The sequence below is a fragment of the Fulmarus glacialis genome, unplaced genomic scaffold (assembly GCF_000690835.1).
Source record: "Fulmarus glacialis isolate BGI_N327 unplaced genomic scaffold, ASM69083v1 scaffold29467, whole genome shotgun sequence".
Lineage (NCBI taxonomy): Eukaryota > Metazoa > Chordata > Aves > Procellariiformes > Procellariidae > Fulmarus > Fulmarus glacialis.
The window spans coordinates 1,406-21,383 of NW_009221745.1; the positions used below are offsets into that span (position 1 = coordinate 1,406).

Sequence of the window (19,978 nt, forward strand, 5' to 3'; positions counted from 1 at the left end):
AAGCTTTAACAGAAAAAACGCGTTCTTCTTCCTTCCACATAAAGGTAAAAATCTTGTTTTTCTGCTGTGTTTAATGTAGGACTAAACTGTTAAATACAATTTGTATAAGTGATGCTGTGTAAATTAAAGATAGTATAATTATGGTTGTTTTGTCAGCACTGCAATGAAAGTGCAGTTCTTACAGTGTAATTGCGTTGTGTAGGTGTGTATTTTGGCTTTGTTTTCAAACTCCTACTTTGATATTGCTACAGTGAGACGTGACCTGGGGTGTGTATTACTGCAGGTATTGCACAGATCTTAGTGAAAGTGAATAGAGAAATCCAATGCTAAAAATGAACTGTTGGGTTCAGAACTAGTTTTATGGTTTTATATATTTTAGGTATTTCATATTTGCTGTTTTGTTGTTACATACGTAAAGATATCCATAGCTGGTTCCGTTGCGTAATTATTGCAGAGGACATTTCTGAGATTTGAAATGACTTTTATGATACTGCAGTACACTGCCTGGGTGCCGGTTGTGCAGTGAACAGGCTGTACCTGCACAGAACACACAGCAAATGAGCATATGCTGGAGCAAATGGTCAATGTGATATTGCTAAACACATTGAAGTGGAACTTGGAGCCCCAGTTTTAGTGCTGTTCTTTCTCCCTTTAGTTTCAACATTTTATCAACATGTTTATCATCTGTTCATGCAAAACAAGCAGCTCTGTGATGTACAATATAATAAAAAATACTTTAAACAGACTGTATGGTTTGTCTTCTGAAAAGAGTAATTCTCCTATTTCTTCCTTATGTGATCATTGTATTTTCCTCCTGCAGCAGATTTTTCAGAAAATAATACTGAACATATGCTTCAAGGATGTCTCTCTCTCTCATAATAAAATGGGGTGGACAGGAGTATACAATAACCTCGCTATCAGAAGAAGACACAGTATTGGATCTGAAGCAGTCTCTTAAAGGCCTTACTGGAGTGTTACCAGAGCGTCAAAAACTACTTGGACTTAAAATGAAGGGTAACTATTCATATTTATTATTTGTTGTGGATGTGCCTGAGATGTTTATGGACAAACATCCTCTAAACCTAGCCAGGATGTGTGCACTAACAGGACATCTACCTCCGAGATCTAGCTTTTGAATGAACATAGGAATTTTATACATCACTGGGTATTGTTTATTATTGATACATGTACCTGGTCATATTTTAATGGCTGACATGGAAGTGTGGCACACGTACGTTAAAAAAAGTTAAATTGCTGCTAGTCAGACAAGCAGTGTATATGGAGGAGGACGATAATACAGCCTGGGATATTCTGGTGTTTGATGGGTAGCTTATTTCAATTAAGCATGAAATGTATTGACAGTTTTCTAAAATCTCTCTACCCCAGTAAAAAAAATTGTCTGCTCACATTATAGGCAAACCTGCAGATGATGATGTTAAGCTTGGAGCTCTCAAGTTGAAACCAAATACTAAAATTATGATGATGGGCACTCGTGAAGAGAGTTTGGTAAATATTTGACTTGTTTATTAGCTTAAACAGGAAGAGATGCTTATATATATGTCTCCTCATTATGATTTTCAATTTTGAATATTCCAGTAATCATTTGAAAAATAGTAATGCAGTAGATTTCTGTTGGTGTTTATTTTTCTGTGTAAAGTAAGCTTTTCTGCAGAACTCTGATAGCAGTGTATTCATTAAACGCCTGTATTGTTCTGGACTTAAAGTACAAACCTATTATGATATTCACTGGCTTCTCAAATCTGAACAATCATCAGTATACTTTAGTAATTCTTTCCACTAGTGAAGTGAAATAATTTTGGTTAAAAGTATTTTTTTTCCTGTAATGTGCAGGAATGGAGACTTGATATCCATTGTTATTTCCCTTCAGTGATCCTTGTTATCTTTTATTATTATTCCTCTAGGAAGATGTCCTTGGGCCACCTCCTGATAATGATGATGTTGTCAATGACTTTGATATTGAAGAGGAAGTTGTGGAAGTAGAAAATAGGTGAGGAGTTTTAGCTATTAAAAAACAGTCCTGTTACAGAATGTACAGTATGCATATTAATTAACTGTAACTTTTTGCACTGTTATATTAGGGAAGAAAATCTACTAAAAATTTCCCGCAGAGTTAAAGAATACAAAGTGGAAATTCTGAATCCTCCTAGAGAAGGAAAAAAGCTGCTGGTGCTAGATGTTGATTATACACTATTTGGTGAGATTTTATGCAACTTGTGGTTTTTGTTTGTTTAAGAGGTCAGTTTATTTGCCAGTTCACGTTTCTTGACTCTTGTTTAACGTATCTTCTTCAGTAACTTTGGTATGTGTCGTACAATATAACTTCTGCTTTGTAATATTATGGGGTCTTCTGCCCATACTTTAAAAAGCATTGGGTTTTGTAAGTGTTGCATATTATTGATTTTAGTGCAGCAACTATTTACTTTCTGCAAGAAGACATAAAAAAATAGCAATTTAGTATTTTATCCAAATAATCTTTCTCTTGACCAACTTGTATTTTGGACATCACAGTGGCAGGGCAAGATACTGTAAAATAACAATCTCGGTCTGTACCTGATTGGCTCCACTTTTGGGGGGCGTGGGAGAATAGCTTCAAATTTTATTTTCAGATCATTACTAAATACGCACAAAACTGCATTTTACTTGAAAATTCTGCCAGACTGGTTTTTTTGGAAACCAGAATTTTCCTTCTGACTTAATTTTCTGGGATGTAGGTGTGTCATGGTAGCTTGACTATAAGCAATAAATAATAGCTTGCTTTATTCCTTTTCCTTAGCTTTCCCTTTTGATGAGATTTGTTTACAATCTGACATCAAAATTCAACCTATTACTGAATTTAAAATTTTTATTTAGATGTCTTCTGCTAGCAGAATTTGACAGCAGTTTTCTAATTGGAACAGGCAACGTTTGCATGTCTGAAATAAGCTTGATATATGTTCACAAAATTAACTGGACTAGGTTTGAAGGAATCTATTTCATATCTGGGCTGTTACAAATTTGCTAAGGTGCACAGATGAACTATTTGGTCTGGCTCTTCAAAGATATTCAGACCCACAGATCTCTGATTTAATGATTAGCTAGGCCCTCAAATACCTGTAAGGATCAACAGGTAAATATCCCCTCTGCTTCTTCTCTCCACCTTTAAAATGGGAATGGTAGTTTGCTATTAATTCATTCATGATTTTAAAGTGCCCCAGTGCTTCCCTCATGAAACTTTTCAGATGTCTGGATGGATAGGAAATTCAGACTGAGCTTTAATAACTTAACTTAAACTTTAATAATAAATTGCTTCTCTCTTACATTCTTTTTAGACCACAGATCATGTGCTGAAACTGGGGTAGAACTGATGAGGCCATACCTTCATGAATTCCTGACATCTGCATATGAGGATTATGATATTGTAATTTGGTGTAAGTTTTATACTCAGTACCTAAGACTTTATTGTAAATTGTCATTCAGAGCGGAGACTCCACTTCAGAGCAGGTGGGAGGTTGTTATATTGCTTTTTAGTGTGAATCACAAGATCTAAAACAATACATGAATGCTTAGCTGTAATAGATTCAGCACGAATGTTCACACAGCTATTAGAGCTACTTTAGAAAAATAGTAATTCTTATGTGAAAAAGCACCTCATATTGCTCACAGGAATGGATCTAATCACAGTATAAAGCTCAACATCACTTTACTGAGTGTTACTTTGTACAAACAAACAAGTGCTTGAAGTAACAGAATTTATCATCAACATTCAGACACTGTTTGATAGCTATCTTTACAAATAATCTCAGTCCAGACAATAAGTAGTGAACTGCCAAATGAACCAAACTCTCCTGTCTATGGGGAGGGTTGATCGTTTGCCTTTGCATGCTGTTTCACTTCCTGTCCAACAGCTGGAGAACAGACTTTAGCCAATGCAGAGTTTAAACCACATCAAAATTGTATTACAAAATTTAGTTTTCATAGTCTGGAACAATATTTCCACATATTCTTAGATCAGTGGCCAATGCTGACACTTCTTCCTTTCCAGGCCTTATGTATTCTTATCACTGCTTCCAGGAGAAAATCCTGCACAGGCAGTATGGTTCCTCAAACCAGGTGTAGCCCACTTCGTATGGACCTGCAGACTGTAGTTCAGTAACAGCTGATCTAGAAAATGGTTTAAACACATGCAGTGCTTCATCTAGTTGTTCCTTTGAAAAGTAAGCTTTTCCAAATAAAATTAAACTTCCATGAAGGAAGACTGTCTTCAAGGCAGTGAACCCTAAAAGCTGTAGCAAGGATGGATCTTTCTGAAATTAAATTTTGTGTAAAAAATGGATATGTTAAGTGAACGGTTTCTTGGCTTGTTTCTTTTTTGCCTGTCAATGACTTATTTTGATAAAGTATTCTTTCTGTTTTCTCCCTTTTGTTTCAGCTGCTACTAATATGAAGTGGATTGAAGCTAAAATGAAAGTAAGTTGTTCCAAAAATGTGTAACTTGTTTCTAGTCTGGCTAGCTGTTCATATAGTTGGACTCAATGCTCAGCATTATCGAGCGGGTTAGCAACTGGGGAGGTTGTATGAATCAAAACCCGAGTTTTTTAAATCTTCTTAGTCACTTTAAATTATCTTTGTCACAAAACTAGATTAAATCTAATTTTAGAATTCCACACAAACTATCAGCAGTAGGTGCTAAATTTAGCAGAACTAAACACAAGTCAGTACCTGCTGAAACTTAGATTAGTCACGCAGCCTTCACAGTTGCTTTCATCTTAGCTCTAATTATAGAGTTCTAGTCTTTAAGTGTAATACCATTTTTTTTAAAGGAGCAGACAGATGTGGCATGCTGCAGTAGGTTATCAAGAGGAAACTCTTTTCATATTTATCTTGTACCTCTTGCAGCTGTGTGGTTCTGTTGCTTCCTCTGCCTTATTAAACATCCGTAAGAGCTCTTCTTTCAATCCTACTTTCTTCCGTACCTAAATCAGGCAACTAGCCAGTTTTGCACAGCTGACCTAGTGGTAAACATATTTACAGTCAGGCTTAGCTGTAAATCTGATGAGCTTACTAAGAATTGCTGTATGGTTGGTTGGTGGGTTGGGTTTTTTTATGCTTATAAATCAAGGCTTGTTTCCATTTCAGGGAAAACTTTTCCAAATTTAAGCTTTTGTATCTCCACTCTTTGTTATAGACTAACCATTTTTTTCAGGTTTTAACAGAGCAAAGCACATCTTCCTCAAAATAATGAATTGCTACAATTTTTCTAAACAAACAAAAGTGCCTCAGAGTGATCTCAGAAATGAGAACCTTTAATCAGAACTATGAAGTAGAGTTAGTGCAAGTAAAATCAGTGTTGAGCGTTGCAAACATTGCACTTCTTGTGGCAATGTTACATCTCCATTTAAGTTGTGTCTGTCAGTGTAGTGCTAGGATTCAGTCTTGTGGAAAACCATTTTTAAAAACTGGGCTGTTTCCCATGCATTGGTCACCTTTCTACATTTCTAGGTCACCTTTCCAGCCCTTTCGTATGTGACTGAATCACAACCTTTCTATGCCTACTCCTGGATCTTGATCAGTTGAGATTCCTGCCACTAGACACCAACTGCTATTTCTCCTTAAACTGATAGCACCAGGGGTGCTTACCTCTAGAATTTCACTTTTTGTCAGGGAACAATGATCCCAGCAATACTTGGCATTAAAGTTTTTGTTTGAAACTACAAAGCAGGAACAGCATTAAAAAGAAGGAGGTATCAGATAACCAAGTTTAATCTCTCATTTACCATCTATTTATGCCTGGAATTCAGATGGTCTAGAACAGGTAGTTTTTTCAGTGTAACAGGACACTGACCCAGGTAGGTAGTGCTTTTCATTAGCAAAATTCGCTTTTTCATGTAAAAGAAATCAATTAAGTGTGGCTGGATATCTGTAATAGAGCTGCTGCAGTGGATATTTTCTCCTTGTTGTGTAGCTTTGCACATTACTGCTGTTGCACACACCAGAAATTAAGTCAGCAATATCTATGTCATAATGTGTCAGCAGATTTTACTTTTCAGCTTTGTAAAGGATTTGAAATTGAAATCTAGTCAGAGGTGGTTTTTTTTTTCTAAAAAGGATAAGTTTTCCTTAGTGTCTTTATTTCAGGAGTTGTCAAATCTTTAAAGTGCAAACGGACAGATTTCTGACTAACATTGGCTATCTTGGACATGTGTAGGAGGAAAGGGTAACAATGAACTGCTACTGTATATTTCATCTTTGATTGGGCTGTGATTTGTTGCAACTTACTGGAAGGAACAAATAGCAGACAGTACAGAGTTGCTATCCTTGCATTTTGAGTAAAGTTGAGGCATGTAGAAATTGTGAAAGATTATGCATGAAGGTATGAGCAAGACCTCTCTGTTTTTTGCCTTTTCTGCAAAGGTGCTTTGACTTTATGCTGACATAAGTTGATGAGTTTCTGATAGAAAACACTGCAAAAATAAATTCCTAACAGCTTTTTTTCTTTTGGTAGAACGGTGTACTTTTATGATTCTCATTGGATAAAAGAGTTTAAAACCCCCCAGATACCTATTTTTAGTGTGTCTCTGATAATCCTCAACAGCTTCCCTTTGACAAACAATATATTATAATCATTATTTCAGTTGTACAGCAATAAAACTGTCACAATTAGAAGCTTTAATAATAAATCTTTGTGATGTAGGAGCTTGGAGTGAGTACCAATGCAAACTACAAGATAACTTTCATGTTGGATAGTGCTGCCATGATAACAGTGCACACTCCTAGAAGAGGACTAATAGATGTAAGTGCCTATTTTTTCCTGATCTTTTTCTACATTCAACTGACATCCTACCCCTTTGAAATATTCAACAATAAAGTTGTGCTGGAGTTTTCATGCAAGAAAACTGTAAAAATCTTGGAAGCATAGATTTTTTTTTCCTACTGAAATTCTCTATTAATGTTTTATTTTGAGTAGTACATTTGGATGACACTGCTTTCAAACCAAATAATAGATAACTGTTGTAAGAAAATTTAGTACCAACAGAAAGGTTTTCTTTAGTGTGGGGGGTATTTAGTATGTTGTACTATTTCACATCTCTTCCCTTATTAAAGCCCAACTACCTGCTAATTTTTCAGCAAAAGAATATAAGTGTACATTTGAGTTTGGACTCAAGTTCCTATAGACTGGTATTTTCACCTCCTGCATATGATCTGTTTACCTCAGGTATCTTGTATGTGTTATTTTTGCAGGTGAAGCCTCTTGGTGTTATCTGGGGAAAATTTTCAGAATATTACAGCAAAAAAAATACTATTATGTTTGATGATATTGGCCGAAACTTCCTAATGAATCCTCAAAATGGACTCAAGGTAATTTTAACTGGAATTTTCATTTATTACTACTTTTTCTTATACTTCAAGTAGTACTTTCTCATACTTCTTTGCTGTATCATAAAGAAAGGCTATTCTTAACTAGCAAAGATGCATGTTTTATTCTTTTTTATTTAGATTGCCATTTGTCTGGACTAATATTTCCCTAATAGTAGTATTCAATAAGCTTTGTTTTGCTATTAAGTGAGCTTTTAAGAGACTACCAAAATCAATGAAATTATGATTTCTGCTTAAATTATACCTGCAAGCCATAATCAAGCTGGGCATTGCTGATAGGCACCATTGAAATATGTGATGTTCAATCTCAAGAGTGTTGATATTCAGAAAATAAATCGAATAACAAGTGGCTGTACTTCTTGGTAGTATGCCAAAGTAATAGCAAGCATTCTGTTCTGGGAAATAATTAATACCTCGAGCCATTTTGACTGCAGAACAGCAAATATTTCATTTTATAGAATTGTCAACCAGTTTGTGCTCCATTGTCAGTGCTGGTTCTGAATAAGAAGAATGCTGCTTAAATTTCTACTTATATATGATTGTACAGCAGTATGGTACTAAAAGAACCCTCATTAATTTCTTTTAAAAAAAAAAAAACAGATGTTTTCAAACGCAGAAATCCAAGATGATGTTTCTTTGAAAGTATCAATGATGTGAAGAGGATAGCAATTGGTGGGATCTAGCAATTGGAACTGTACAGTGTTAGGAGAATCAGGAATAGCAGAGATCTTGCTGGGAGAGGATTATCCAGAGAGCTCCCTCTAGCTCAGATTTGAAAGATGTTTGTCAAAATGTTGTTAAGAGAGCTGCAGACAAGAACATTGAATCACTAAAACAGGGCACAGGTATAATGTATTCCAAGCTTAAAGCAGCTGTCAGACAAGCTTTATTTCTGACATCTCTTTTCACAGAAGCTATGATTGTAGTCAAGTGCTTTTTGTTGAAAAAAAGCATCTGGTTCCAGTGATGCAACACAACTTATAAAGCAGAGCTGAAAACCCCCTCGTGTCTCCTGCAAAAATATCTATGAAATCATATTAGAAAATGTGGCCATCCATTCCAGCTCATTTTATCATCCTGTCTGACTGGGAGGGGAAGGCTTGAAGAAGTGCAAGACAAAACAAATTTCTTCCTGGTGGGCGTACAAGGCAAAAACCCTACAGTCCAGTTTGCATGAATAACAAGACAAATTGGATGTGGCCACTAGTGGAAAAGGCTTTTCTTCCTCTCACCTAAGAGAAGTTATAACTTGGCATAGGACTGAAAATATATTTTAATTAGGTGATAAATGATAGAGAATCAGAAGCATTTTTCTTACTTTGAGCAAATGGTTATACCCAGTTTATTTATTTTGTATAGATAAGGCCTTTTATGAAAGCACATTTAAATCGGGATAAAGACAAGGAGCTTCTAAAGCTCACTCAATACCTCAAAGAAATAGCAAAATTAGATGACTTTTTGGAGCTGAATCACAAACATTGGGAAAGGTAAGAACAAAGTCAAAATTCTTTCTTCCTTCTGTCCCTGACCCCACTGTGATTTGCTTGAGGTTGTCTGTACAAAGACGGGAAACAACTGAACTGATGAACTTTGACATCACTTACAGTTATGAAGGTCCTTTAGTTTGAGTAGAATTTTAATAAGGCTATAGTGTTTGGGCTGCTTCCCTAAAATGATAAGATTTTGACAAAATGGACCTTTTTTTCATACTTCTGCAGTATTCAGGACCGCTGGTGGTTTTCAGTGAAGCAATTATGCTTCCTAAAGGGAAAAGAATTTTTGAAGGAACCTGGTCCCTGGAAATATCTCTGTTTCCACCCCTACAAAGTTAGGCTGCCAGTTTAGATCTCAGGTCCTTTGTTTATGAGGCAACTTTTCTGGCGGTTACTTCAGAGGTTTGGGTTGTTACAGGGTGTTTCTCGGGCGCTATCGAAGTTGTGTGGTATTACAGTATTCATCGGCTCTGAAAGGTAAGTTACTGTCTTATGAAAGAGAGTTTTCCAAATGCTTACAGCACCAGTTAGCATCCTAATTCTTGCAAGAGAATGATTAGCTGAAGTGTTTGGGCAAAATTCTTCTTAATGATTTTATGCAACAGCCTGAAGTTTCAATACATGTAGAAAAAAGTGTGTGCAATATGCCATTTGAAAAACACTTATTCAGTGCTTAAAAGAACAGCCTTGCAAACTTGATACAATTTTCTTTCTTGTTTCTGATTAGAACAGAAAGTCAAATGTTAAACTTTAAAAGCAGTGAAATTCATTGAATATTTCACTGTCAGTTAAATTGGTCAGATTTTTTTTTTCTAGAATATTTGCAAAGACTTCAATGTCACCACATAGCTAGATTGCTCCAGCTGTAATGGTAAGAGAACTATGAGGTCAGAAAACAAGCATTTTGGAGCAACTCAGATTCTCTAAAGAAGCTAGTGGAGGGCTGTTCTTTTCAAGTTATGTTGGATGACTGTTCATTAAAGTCTTGAATTTATTTGAAGGAGTACCATATCTAATGGGCCTTTTTATCTTAAAGGATATAATAGCTACTTTTCCAACTGATGTAATTTTCAACCTCTTAGAATAAAACATGTTTCCATTTCCTTCCTCTCTTTTGTTTAAAAAAACTAATAGAGTAACTAAAAACATGAGAATTACTGTAAGATAACCTATCATGGAATTCAAATAATGCTGAAATCAAGTAAAATCATAAGTAGTAGTGATCACATTTCTAATTTTTGGTTATCAATAGGGGGATTGCTAGTGATAAAAGAAAGCAGATTCATACTCTGAGTTTATAGAAGATACTAGATACATATGTGCCTACCTCTTATTTTGTGAAAAACTGTACTTTTGTTTCTTTCAGGTATCTTTCAAAGAAGCAAGGACAATAACGCTAATAAAATTGTGTGGCACTGAATTGAAGGGAACATAACTAAGGTCATTGGACTTTTCCTTGCTTTTACGCTAGAGTATAATAGTGCTGGACACTGGATCCAATGCCAGAATGACTGCTATACTTGGTCTTCCAGGTGGTTGGTTGTGGGTTTTTTTTAAAAGATCACAGCAATAAGCTCAAAGTGGGAGAAACAAGTCAGTTACTTTTTCTTGCATTCAGTTCTGGTGTTACTACTAAAAATACTTTCTTCTCCTTTGCTGCCGAAGTACAACCATAACCATTAAAGACCAAAACCATTCTGAAACTAGAAAAAAAATACTTAGACCAAAAAAGTTGAGTAAGGAGCCAACTTTGGCAGTGTATGAATTGTATAAGCCCTCTATTCCCTCCATCTTTAGAAACAGTCTCCCTCTCCCATTCCAGTATTTAAGTCTATAAATTACAAGTTGTCTAAGTTTGGTATGTATTAGTAAGTCAGTGTTTCTCTGTGCAAGACAGTAAGATGGGAAAGTACCACCTCTGTGGCCAATTTACCCCAGTGTGTGAACTCGTACTATAAAGCAGTGTTTACTGGAAAACAAAAGATTAAAGTTTGAGGGAGAGAAACCCACTCTTATTTGGTAAATGAAAAGCAGTCTGCCTGAAAAATTCTCCTATGTCAGATAAAGGGTTTAAACCTCAGATGGGAAAGTCACATTCCTAACAAAGCATGAACAAAACCCTTGTTCTCTTCTAGCTAAATCTTGTCAAAGTGCAAACACTGTGTTTAAATACAATATTCAGCCATACTGTTCTTAAAACATCATGTACTTGCGCTGCTTATGCCTGCACTATAGAAGTGTGATGTGACTGCTGTTTGGCATTACCAACACTTGTGCATTATGCAGTTCATGTATTTGAAAGAAGACTGACCCTTTCAAATAAAAACGGTATATATTGTTCTTAAGGAACTATAGCAGTTGTGTAAATAATAAATACCTTTTTCATAATTGGTGTCCTGTGCTGTCTTAAATATTTAGTTTGTATAATAGAGAAGCCATTGATAATCTTAATTTTGGTTTTTTGGGTCTTTCTTCGTATTCCAGAGACACCGGCTTTGCATCAGTAGTTAAGAGACTGGTGTGTGGTGTTGAATAATAAAGTGCGTAGCTGCCCGGGAGAGGAACCTTGACAGCAAATGTCAGAATGTCAGGACAGCAGACACAAATGAGCTGTTAAGATGAGCGTGTTAGGCTCTGGCTCAATGACCTGTCAGAAAATATACAGTTTCTTATCTGCTGCTCTTTGTAGTTTAGTGCCAACCCGAGTGGTGTTTTAAACAAGTAAACCAGAAACCTGATGCTAAAGGGAATAGGCTAGGAAGGTCTAATATACTTAATACAAGAATTGCAGGTGCTCAAGAAGATGAGAGTGGGTCTCACATAGTGGCCAAGCCTGCGTGCTCCCCTTTAACCACTGCTGAGTGGAACTTGGGCCAAAGCAGCGCAGCTCTCCTATTTGTACTGCATGACTCTTCTGGGTTATACTACAGTATGATTCTGTGCCAAACTACCAGAATTTAGTATAACTACAAGGATAAATGGCTACCTTCCTGCTTAGCCCCAAAATAACTATTTATTGCGCATAAGTTCAGAGGAAAACACCTGCTGACTTTTTGTTTCTCCTTTTTAATAGGGAAAGCAGTTTTGACCTACTTGTATTTCCAAAGTATAGTTGAGCCTTGGGAATAGCTATCAACAGCAAAGTTTAAAGCCTTGTTCCCTGTTAACATTTAGTTTCCTTTTAGGTTATATTGAGGTCATTGAGAAGTATTTGATCAATGGCTTTCACAATCTCTGTTAAAAGAAATAGGATTAAAGCATAATCAAAGAGAGGGAGTCTGTGGCTTAATTATAGAGCTCATAATTTACTGTTCTGCAAAACTCTGGAGAAACATTAAATGGAGTCTGAAATGTTCCAAACATTTTCATGTGTCAGACTGTACTGGGCTCCCAGTACACGTCAAGTATTTTGTATATTGTTCTGTCTGATTATTCATACCAAAAGAGACAGTCCATTTAAAAATGAAGTTATTTCTGTAAGCTCTGGATATCTGACAACTCTAATACCTCTCTGTGGCATGAATGCTCATCACTGGAGGTACATGGAGTGACAGCTGAAGCCAAGAACTGAACTGCAAATTCAGCTCCACAAATCCTGCTGCATGACTGAAATCTACAGCTAGTCACCAATTTTTATTCCTGACTTGACATGCGACTGACAGCAAGTGGATGCCAAAGGGTTTAAGACAATTTTCCACTCTGTCTGTTCAGGATGTATTTAAGACTGATGTGAGAAGTGCTGAATACTTCTTTCTAGCAATAAGGTGAAGCCTATGTAAAAACGGTGTTTCAGAGGGTAAAGAAAAGTGAACAGTTCTCCTGTTTCATTAAAGCTGTTTAAAACCAGAAATGCTGGATGAAGAGGTGTTAAAGGGCAGAATCCTCCCACATTTCGCTATTGACATTGCAGCAGTCATGGCAGGTGCTAGCCGGTGTTAGCATGGGCAATTAGCGTGCTGCCCACAGTGGCTGATGAAGTTGGCTGGGGGATTGATGGAGAAACATTTCAGTGAAAAGGAGATGTTGAGGGAGAGAATAACGGGACCAGAAGAGAAAAATACTGATCTATCTGGGAGAAGACAAGGTACATCTTTCAAATGTTATGAGTTTCTTGTGTAAGTAATATTAGCAATATCTTGTGACAGCCATAAGTTACCAGAGTCCTATACTGACATCTGCGCTTTCAAAGGGCTCTCACTAATCAGGACATGTTTTAGGTATAAGCAACTCAGAAGATTGAGGGTCTGGAAGAACTGTCTCATGGCGAGAGATGAACAATTTCAGTTTGGTTAGGTTTTCCTAGAGAATGGTGAAAAATGTCTATGATGCCTTACATTGCTAAGTCTGACTCTCCTGACTCCTGGCTTTATCTGCTGGATGACACTGTCCATCTTAGACCTTTATTTCCCAGCCCAGCTGTATTAGCCACTCCAGATCCTCTACACTGCAATCCCCCGTTATCTTTTCAATCCCCAATAATCACACGGGGCCTCAACCTCACCATTCGTACATCAGCCCTTTTCTGATGGTGTTTTATAGTAGAGGATTTCAAAATGAACTCTTTATCTACTGATGAGCTTTCTCATACATCCCTGAGCTTCCTTATTTATGCTTATTTATGAAGTTTGCTCACCTCTGGAGATCCTTTGATGCTGCTTTGATACTGTGAGCCCTTGGATGCTCATTTAGTTCTCAGGAGTCTGTGCAGAACTTGGCATGTTTCCTTGCTGTACACAGACACATACAATGCCATGCCATTAATTTCTATGTCTCTCCTAGCAAGTAGCTTTCCCACCAATTCATTTTCTGTTTGGAAATAATGGGTACAAGTCAAAGGGAGCTTTTTCTCAAATTGCATCATGCTCTTAGCACTATGGGTGAGGTGGTGGGCGGAGCAAAGAAAAATGCATCATTAACACTTGATTGAAAGTGGGTTTTTTTTTTTCTTTAACTGTCTAGTTGGAATTGCACACCCACTCTGCTCACACAACACCATTTTTCAAGGTGTTTATATATCAGAAAAGAGCAGCTCTTATTTTCACCATGGCAGGGGCCAGGGTTGGCCACAGCTCCTGTGCACAAGAGGACTGGGTGACCTTGCAGAAAGCCTGCATAGTCACCGTTGCCGAGTGATGTCCCCTCCTTCCCTTGCAACACCCCAGAAGATTTTGATTTTGGTGTTATAAAACACTTCAGTTATTGCATCAGATTTTTAGTGACTAAATATCTTCACCTGTGGTGTTAAAGCATTTGGTATTTAATAACAAGAGCCTTGTTCTTCAGTATTTATGCTGCTCTTGAGAGGACAGAAAGTCAAACTCCTGATCAGAGCATCAGTCAAAGAAGTCATAGTTCAATATAAATGCTCAAGCCAAAATCTCAACCTTCAGATTTGATTGGAACTTTAATCTCTAGCAGTCTGAGCTAGTACTTCATTCTACTTGCTGCAAGATCAGCCCCTGGATTTTGAGTTGGATCTGCCATGCGTCTTCCTGAACATAGACCACACAGCCAGACAGCTGGGCATGAGTGGCTGAGTCACAGGCTGTTCAGAAAAGTTGTTTGAATTGTTTCATATTGGAGGGAAATGTCCACAGATGAATAAAAAAAAGAGAACAAACTCAGCTTTGACACCCAGAGTTATGTTTCTGCGCATGTTCTCATAGTAATATTGCAGTTAAAAAACCTCCTTCCTGGCTTTGTTTTTTTTTCCAGTGCTCTAGAATTTTTCCCTCATTTCTTAAAAGCTTCTTGGTGTGGATGTGCATCATGTCTCTCAATTTGTGCTTTATTGGCACAGTGGACTGTAAATGCTCCGTAGGAGGCAGTGTGCCGTGGCATTGTAACGACTGAGTGCTTTGATGAGCTTTGTACATTATTGATGTGTTACAAGCCAAGAGCTCCACTGGTAAGCATCAAACTTTCTCCCTCAGGTGTTTTACCCTAGTTTGGGTCATATTGGAAGAACAAATGGTGGCACAGGAAGAATAATGTTAATAATTTAACAAATTCTAGTAAAACTTTCTAAGATACCCTGCTTCCTAGGGCAAGGTGAGATGGCTCTAGAATTGTATTTTGCAAGGCTTGCTGATTCTTTACCCTGCTTTCTATATTCAGGCCACATTTTGTGCCATACGTGGGTATGCAACATTTGAGAGTAATGAAAACCGCAAGCACCAGTTTAGTAGGTGAGCATGAGCAGAATTTCAAGCACATGCTTAAAGTGCAACTGATGCCAGTGTGACTTTTGGGTCCCTCTGCTGTCCTAATGATGGATATTCCTCGAATCAGGACAAAAATGAGCACATTTTTTGAAAAGTTAAGTGTATTAAACTGCTTCGGAGATGAAAATGATAAAGTGATGTGGTTTCTTAAAAATCTGATTAGTCCCTTACAGATGTGTCTAGACATAACAGGTATGTTGTAAAGCCATTTTCTATAACAGGGTAACAAATCAAAAACTAAATAATTTGTGTCTAACACTCAAAGAGAAAGAAATTCTGAGCTTCAGATATAGGTGAGTTTGTAATTGCATGTCAGCAATATCCCCACCCCCAAACGTAATAAATTAGTTGAAATAAATACGTTCAGAAGCTATTAAACTACTTCATTTTGAATTTAGTGAGTAGCTGCAGTTGGAAAAAAGCAGTCAAATAATTGAAAATTCTGACTTCTTTAAACAGAATCAGAATATTGCATTTTGTATGTGCATTTCTACTTTCAAGCAGTCCTAAATTTTAAGAGTTTAAGTATCCCAAAGTGAATTTTTTTTCCTTAATCTGATATGATTGATTTGGTTGGTTCACTGAAAAATATCAAACAACCCCCTGAAAAAGATATTTACTTTAGATAGACCAAAATTGAGTAAATTTAGGTAGATTTAGTTCTGCAACTAGAACTATGTAACATATGGTTTTATGGAACTGAAATACGCCCGTGCAGCATTGAGATGGTGCTGTTGTCACTGATAAAACTGAATTCATGGCTCGTCACTCACTTATTGCAGCAATCCCTGACCAAGTTATATGACAGTTCATCTTGTTTTAACCTTAGAGATGCTATAAAATAATTAAACTTACGTCACTGATGCAGAACCATACGTTACTCTCTGACACATGGACAGATGTGTTGAAGTGCACACGCCAAGAGCCCCCCAGCTCGCTGCTGGTCCAGAAGCCTCAGGTGGGTGCTGGGAGCCCGACTGCGCAGCTGGGGGTCAGAGATAAGGGCGAGTCAGGGAGAGACCAGCAGGGAGAAATGCTTGTCCTCATCTCTGCTCGCCCCGCAGTTAACCCAGCACATTGCATGCAGGGGTTACAGGCAGCCGGCGAGATTAAAACATCAAAATAAGCAGTAGATCTTGTGAGATTAATGTATAAAATCCATTAATGGGTATGTAGGGAACACAGATAATTACAGACCCACAGAGCATGACTCAGTCAAGCACAGGGTACATACAGTTCCAGAAACTATGAAAGGAAAAAAAGTCACAGTATTACCTCCAAAGAAACTTGAATCAAGCCAGAGAACAGCAACAGCACTAAGTTATCGTCTATTTGGGCAGTAAGCAGGGCAAACGGAGACTTATGGGCAGAGTTTCCAGCACTGGTCAATCTTTCACAAGGATCAGTTGAGCTTTACACCCCCCTCCCGCCTTGCCCTTCTAGAGGGTTGCGCAGAAGCTTTGCGCCGGGCATGGGACAAGCACCAAAGCAAAGTGCTAAAGGCTGGGAAGGAAACCAGACAGGAGCTTTTGAGCTAAAGCTTCTGCCAAAGCCAATTAACATGCAATGGCTGGATTGCACCAGCTTTACAGGGGCGGGAGATGGCACGGATGACCTTATCTTACCTAGCAGACACAGCACTGGGCAGGGTGTTCATGCAGCCAAAGTGTCAAACAGGCTCTCCAGCCCTACCACAAGGACCTAGCAGCAAGTGAATTTGCCCAAACCGTTCCTTGACCCATGAATCAGTGCTGTTTCTCCTGTTCCTAAGTTGCAATGAAACACGGGCACAACAGGACTTTCTCAAGACAACACAGATGTGCCCTGAAAGCAATGGAGCAAGGCTGGAGCGGTATCTGCAGGTCCATGCTGTCCTGCCTCCCCTCAGCCCCTGCTCATGCTGCAGGGAGCAATAGCTGGGCAGAGAGGTCCATACCCACAGTCATGTCCTAAAGCAGAGTGCCATGGACACCCATCTCCCCGTGACCATCATGTCTGCTTTCATCACCATGTCTAGTGTCTGAGACCTTCTTCTATTGCTAGAGAAAGGCCACAGCCACAAAACCCCTAGGGCTGATCCTCAAGAAGGCTTTTGCTCATTTTGATTCCCAGTCTCAGTGCTGGGTGTGGCCACTCACCTTTACCTACAACACAGAAAATCCAGCAAAACCCTTCGGGATCACCACTGTCTGGGAGGGCACAGAGAGCTTCTGACTGCCCCAAGAAGCCCAGCTTTCCTGCTCGCCAGCACAGTGCTTTACCCCGACTCTGCTCCTCTACCCCAGACATCCTCCCATTGACCCCATACCTGTCCCTAAACGCCACCCTCCCTCTTTTTAAAGAAGAAGGCCCCATGGTCCTCCCTGGTTCTCGTATTTCCATCACCTCTCCAGCAGCAGTGACAGAGCCATGGCACAGCAGGGAAGCTCAAGTGCTTTTCACTTCATTCTCATTAACAAAGCACCATCACTGAAAACTATTCATTTGCTGAGAGCAGGGGTTAAGGCTCATCTTTACTTACACCTTGTCATGCCTCCTGTCTCTACAGCATGGATCTGCTTTCAAGGGGAGGTGAGGTTTGACTGGTCAAAGCTGAATGTTTGAACTGCATACAGGTTGGCTCAGCTAACCTCCACTGCCCCACAAGAGACTCCGCTTACTGAATTTAACTTTATGCAAGAAGTATCAAGGTTCCCCAACCTATTTGGGAATAGAAATTCTTTCATATTTCCTGTAGCATGAAGGTACATGCAGCTGTGCCAGTGCTTTCCTCTCCAGGTTTAGCTGATAAAACAGCTTTTCCACCCCAAGGGCTGTCTGTACACCCATGTAAATAGCTCTTCCCACCATGGTATGTGTGGCTTTATCTGCTCCTTACATTCTACTTTATCCCTGTCCTATGTTGACTTCCATTTTCCAGAAAGGGGAAAGGAAATTTATTAATACTTCCTCCATAATATATTTTCCCACAAGATCACTATCAAAATCAAATTAAGCAGCAGGACATGGGCTGCATATTACAGGACAGTAACCATTATTCTCTTTGCTACAGAGGCTCCCTGCCACCCCCCTCAACCCCCCAACCTATTCTTTCTGTGACAGCAATAGCAGCACAGCTCCCCAGGAGCCATCCCAGCTGCGCCCCTCTTTCTCTACCAGGGGAGCTCCGCAGTGTCTGCTGCGGGGGCCTGCAGCGAAGTCCTAGTTTTAAAAAACTATCAGATACAGCTATTGTTACAGTGAAGTCAACAGTAAAACTCTGGCATTACAAACAGAAGTCCCGGTGTCACCAGCTGTGGCTAGGACAGTCCTAGGAGAAGGGCAGGGTCACCCCACTGCCCCTCGCAGCTGGACCACACAGCCTGCCCACGAGGGCTGGAAAGCTCCCTGGCCTTCAGCACTGCTCAAGTCCCAACTGTTCCTGCTCACGTCGACTCGATACCTCCCCACATACCCAGGGACAGAGTCCTGTATCCAGACAGGAGGAGCAGGAACTACCTTCTCTCACTGACCCTCAAGATAGCTATTTTATTGCCTGCTGTCGGGTTTCCAAATAACCACAACTGACTCCCCTACAGCTCCAGGATGAGCTCCCCACAGACACCCACAGTCCTCTTACAAAAAGTGTGACTGCAGTCTGTCTGTGGATGGGACATGAATGGTTTCTACTGCCACCACCCCAGTCTCCCTGCCCTTCTCTGTACATGCCCACCCGATGCCTCATGCTGCACACCCTGGAACAGAGACCATTCCCTAGAGTGCAGCACTGGGGCTGGCAATAAGTTATCACAACAGACAAATTTTTTGGAGCAGTGAGCAGACATCCATGCACCTGAAATTTCATGTTAAAAAAAGGCTGTGAGTAGTTGCTACCTGCCCCAGGGATGCCAGCAGGGATGGCAGAGCTTGGCCAAATGGGGAGGAACAAGCGCATGCACCTGCAAAAGCCCCTGTTTTGATTTGTGAGATTTGTCCCCAACGCAAAAAGCCAAAGAAGAGATGCAGAACCTGTTATGTCAGACCCCTATGCTCCCTGCTGGGGTGCGGGGCTGCCTCTCAAGGCAGGGCTGATGCCAACAGGAGGGCTGCAACACTAGCACAACTGGAGCGACGGAAGCCCTGCTGAGGCAGGAATAAGGGCTGTTATCAGAACTTGGCAGGAGGATCACATTTTTGTCTCAGCACTTGTGACATCTGCCAGGCTCCTGGAGCTACCAGGTGAATGTTTGCATGTCATGACCCAGGGCTAATCAGACTTGCAAACAAAACAGGGACTGGAATTTAGTCCACTGGAAATGTTTCTCCCCTGCAATAGCTCATCATGCTGATTTTTCAAACAAGTTGGTTATTCTATCTTTGAGTTTTCTCAGCCTTCTCCTTGAATCATGAGGGGCTTAAACTATATAAATATATAATTTTTTTTAGGAAAGTAGAAGTTTAGGTCTCACCTAATCACTACACTCCAGGAGCTGGGGCTTTACAAAAAAACCTATAGCAAGGATCACAGCCTGATGCCAGAAGCCCGAAGTTGAACGGCGCTGAAGAGACACGGCACCACCGATAAAACCACCCGGTCTGTGGCAGCATCCAGTGTCCGTCCTTGGTACTGCACTCTCCCCCCCACCTCCATCACTCTGCAATTTGCTCACAAGAGGAGGAGCATCATCATCCTGCCAGGCCTTGGAGAGACAACACCAAGGCCCGGACCATCCCAGAGGGTTAGCAGGTGCTGGACAGGCCACCAAGACACAAGAGCAAACAGCAGAGCACCCTCAGCAGCAGAAGGTCCTCTGAGACCCTGTTAGGGTAGAGGGGTCTTGCACCATCTCTGCAGCCATGTCAGTACAAGGGTAAGCAATGGCTTTCTCCTTTGTCACAACATTAACA

At 39.6% G+C, this 19,978-nt stretch overlaps 1 protein-coding gene across 1 annotated transcript; it reads left to right on the forward strand.

Annotated features, from left to right (window-relative positions):
* The first annotated feature begins 819 nt into the window (after nucleotides 1-819).
* Nucleotides 820-11,255, forward strand: UBLCP1 (ubiquitin-like domain containing CTD phosphatase 1). Its single transcript, XM_009581219.1, has 10 exons — nucleotides 820-1,014; nucleotides 1,415-1,506; nucleotides 1,923-2,008; nucleotides 2,100-2,215; nucleotides 3,330-3,428; nucleotides 4,430-4,467; nucleotides 6,692-6,790; nucleotides 7,240-7,356; nucleotides 8,734-8,861; nucleotides 10,234-11,255. Exons 1-10 carry the CDS (start codon nucleotides 861-863, stop codon nucleotides 10,259-10,261), a joined length of 957 nt encoding a protein of 318 aa, XP_009579514.1. The 5' UTR covers nucleotides 820-860; the 3' UTR covers nucleotides 10,262-11,255.
* Nucleotides 11,256-19,978: the final 8,723 nt, after the last annotated feature.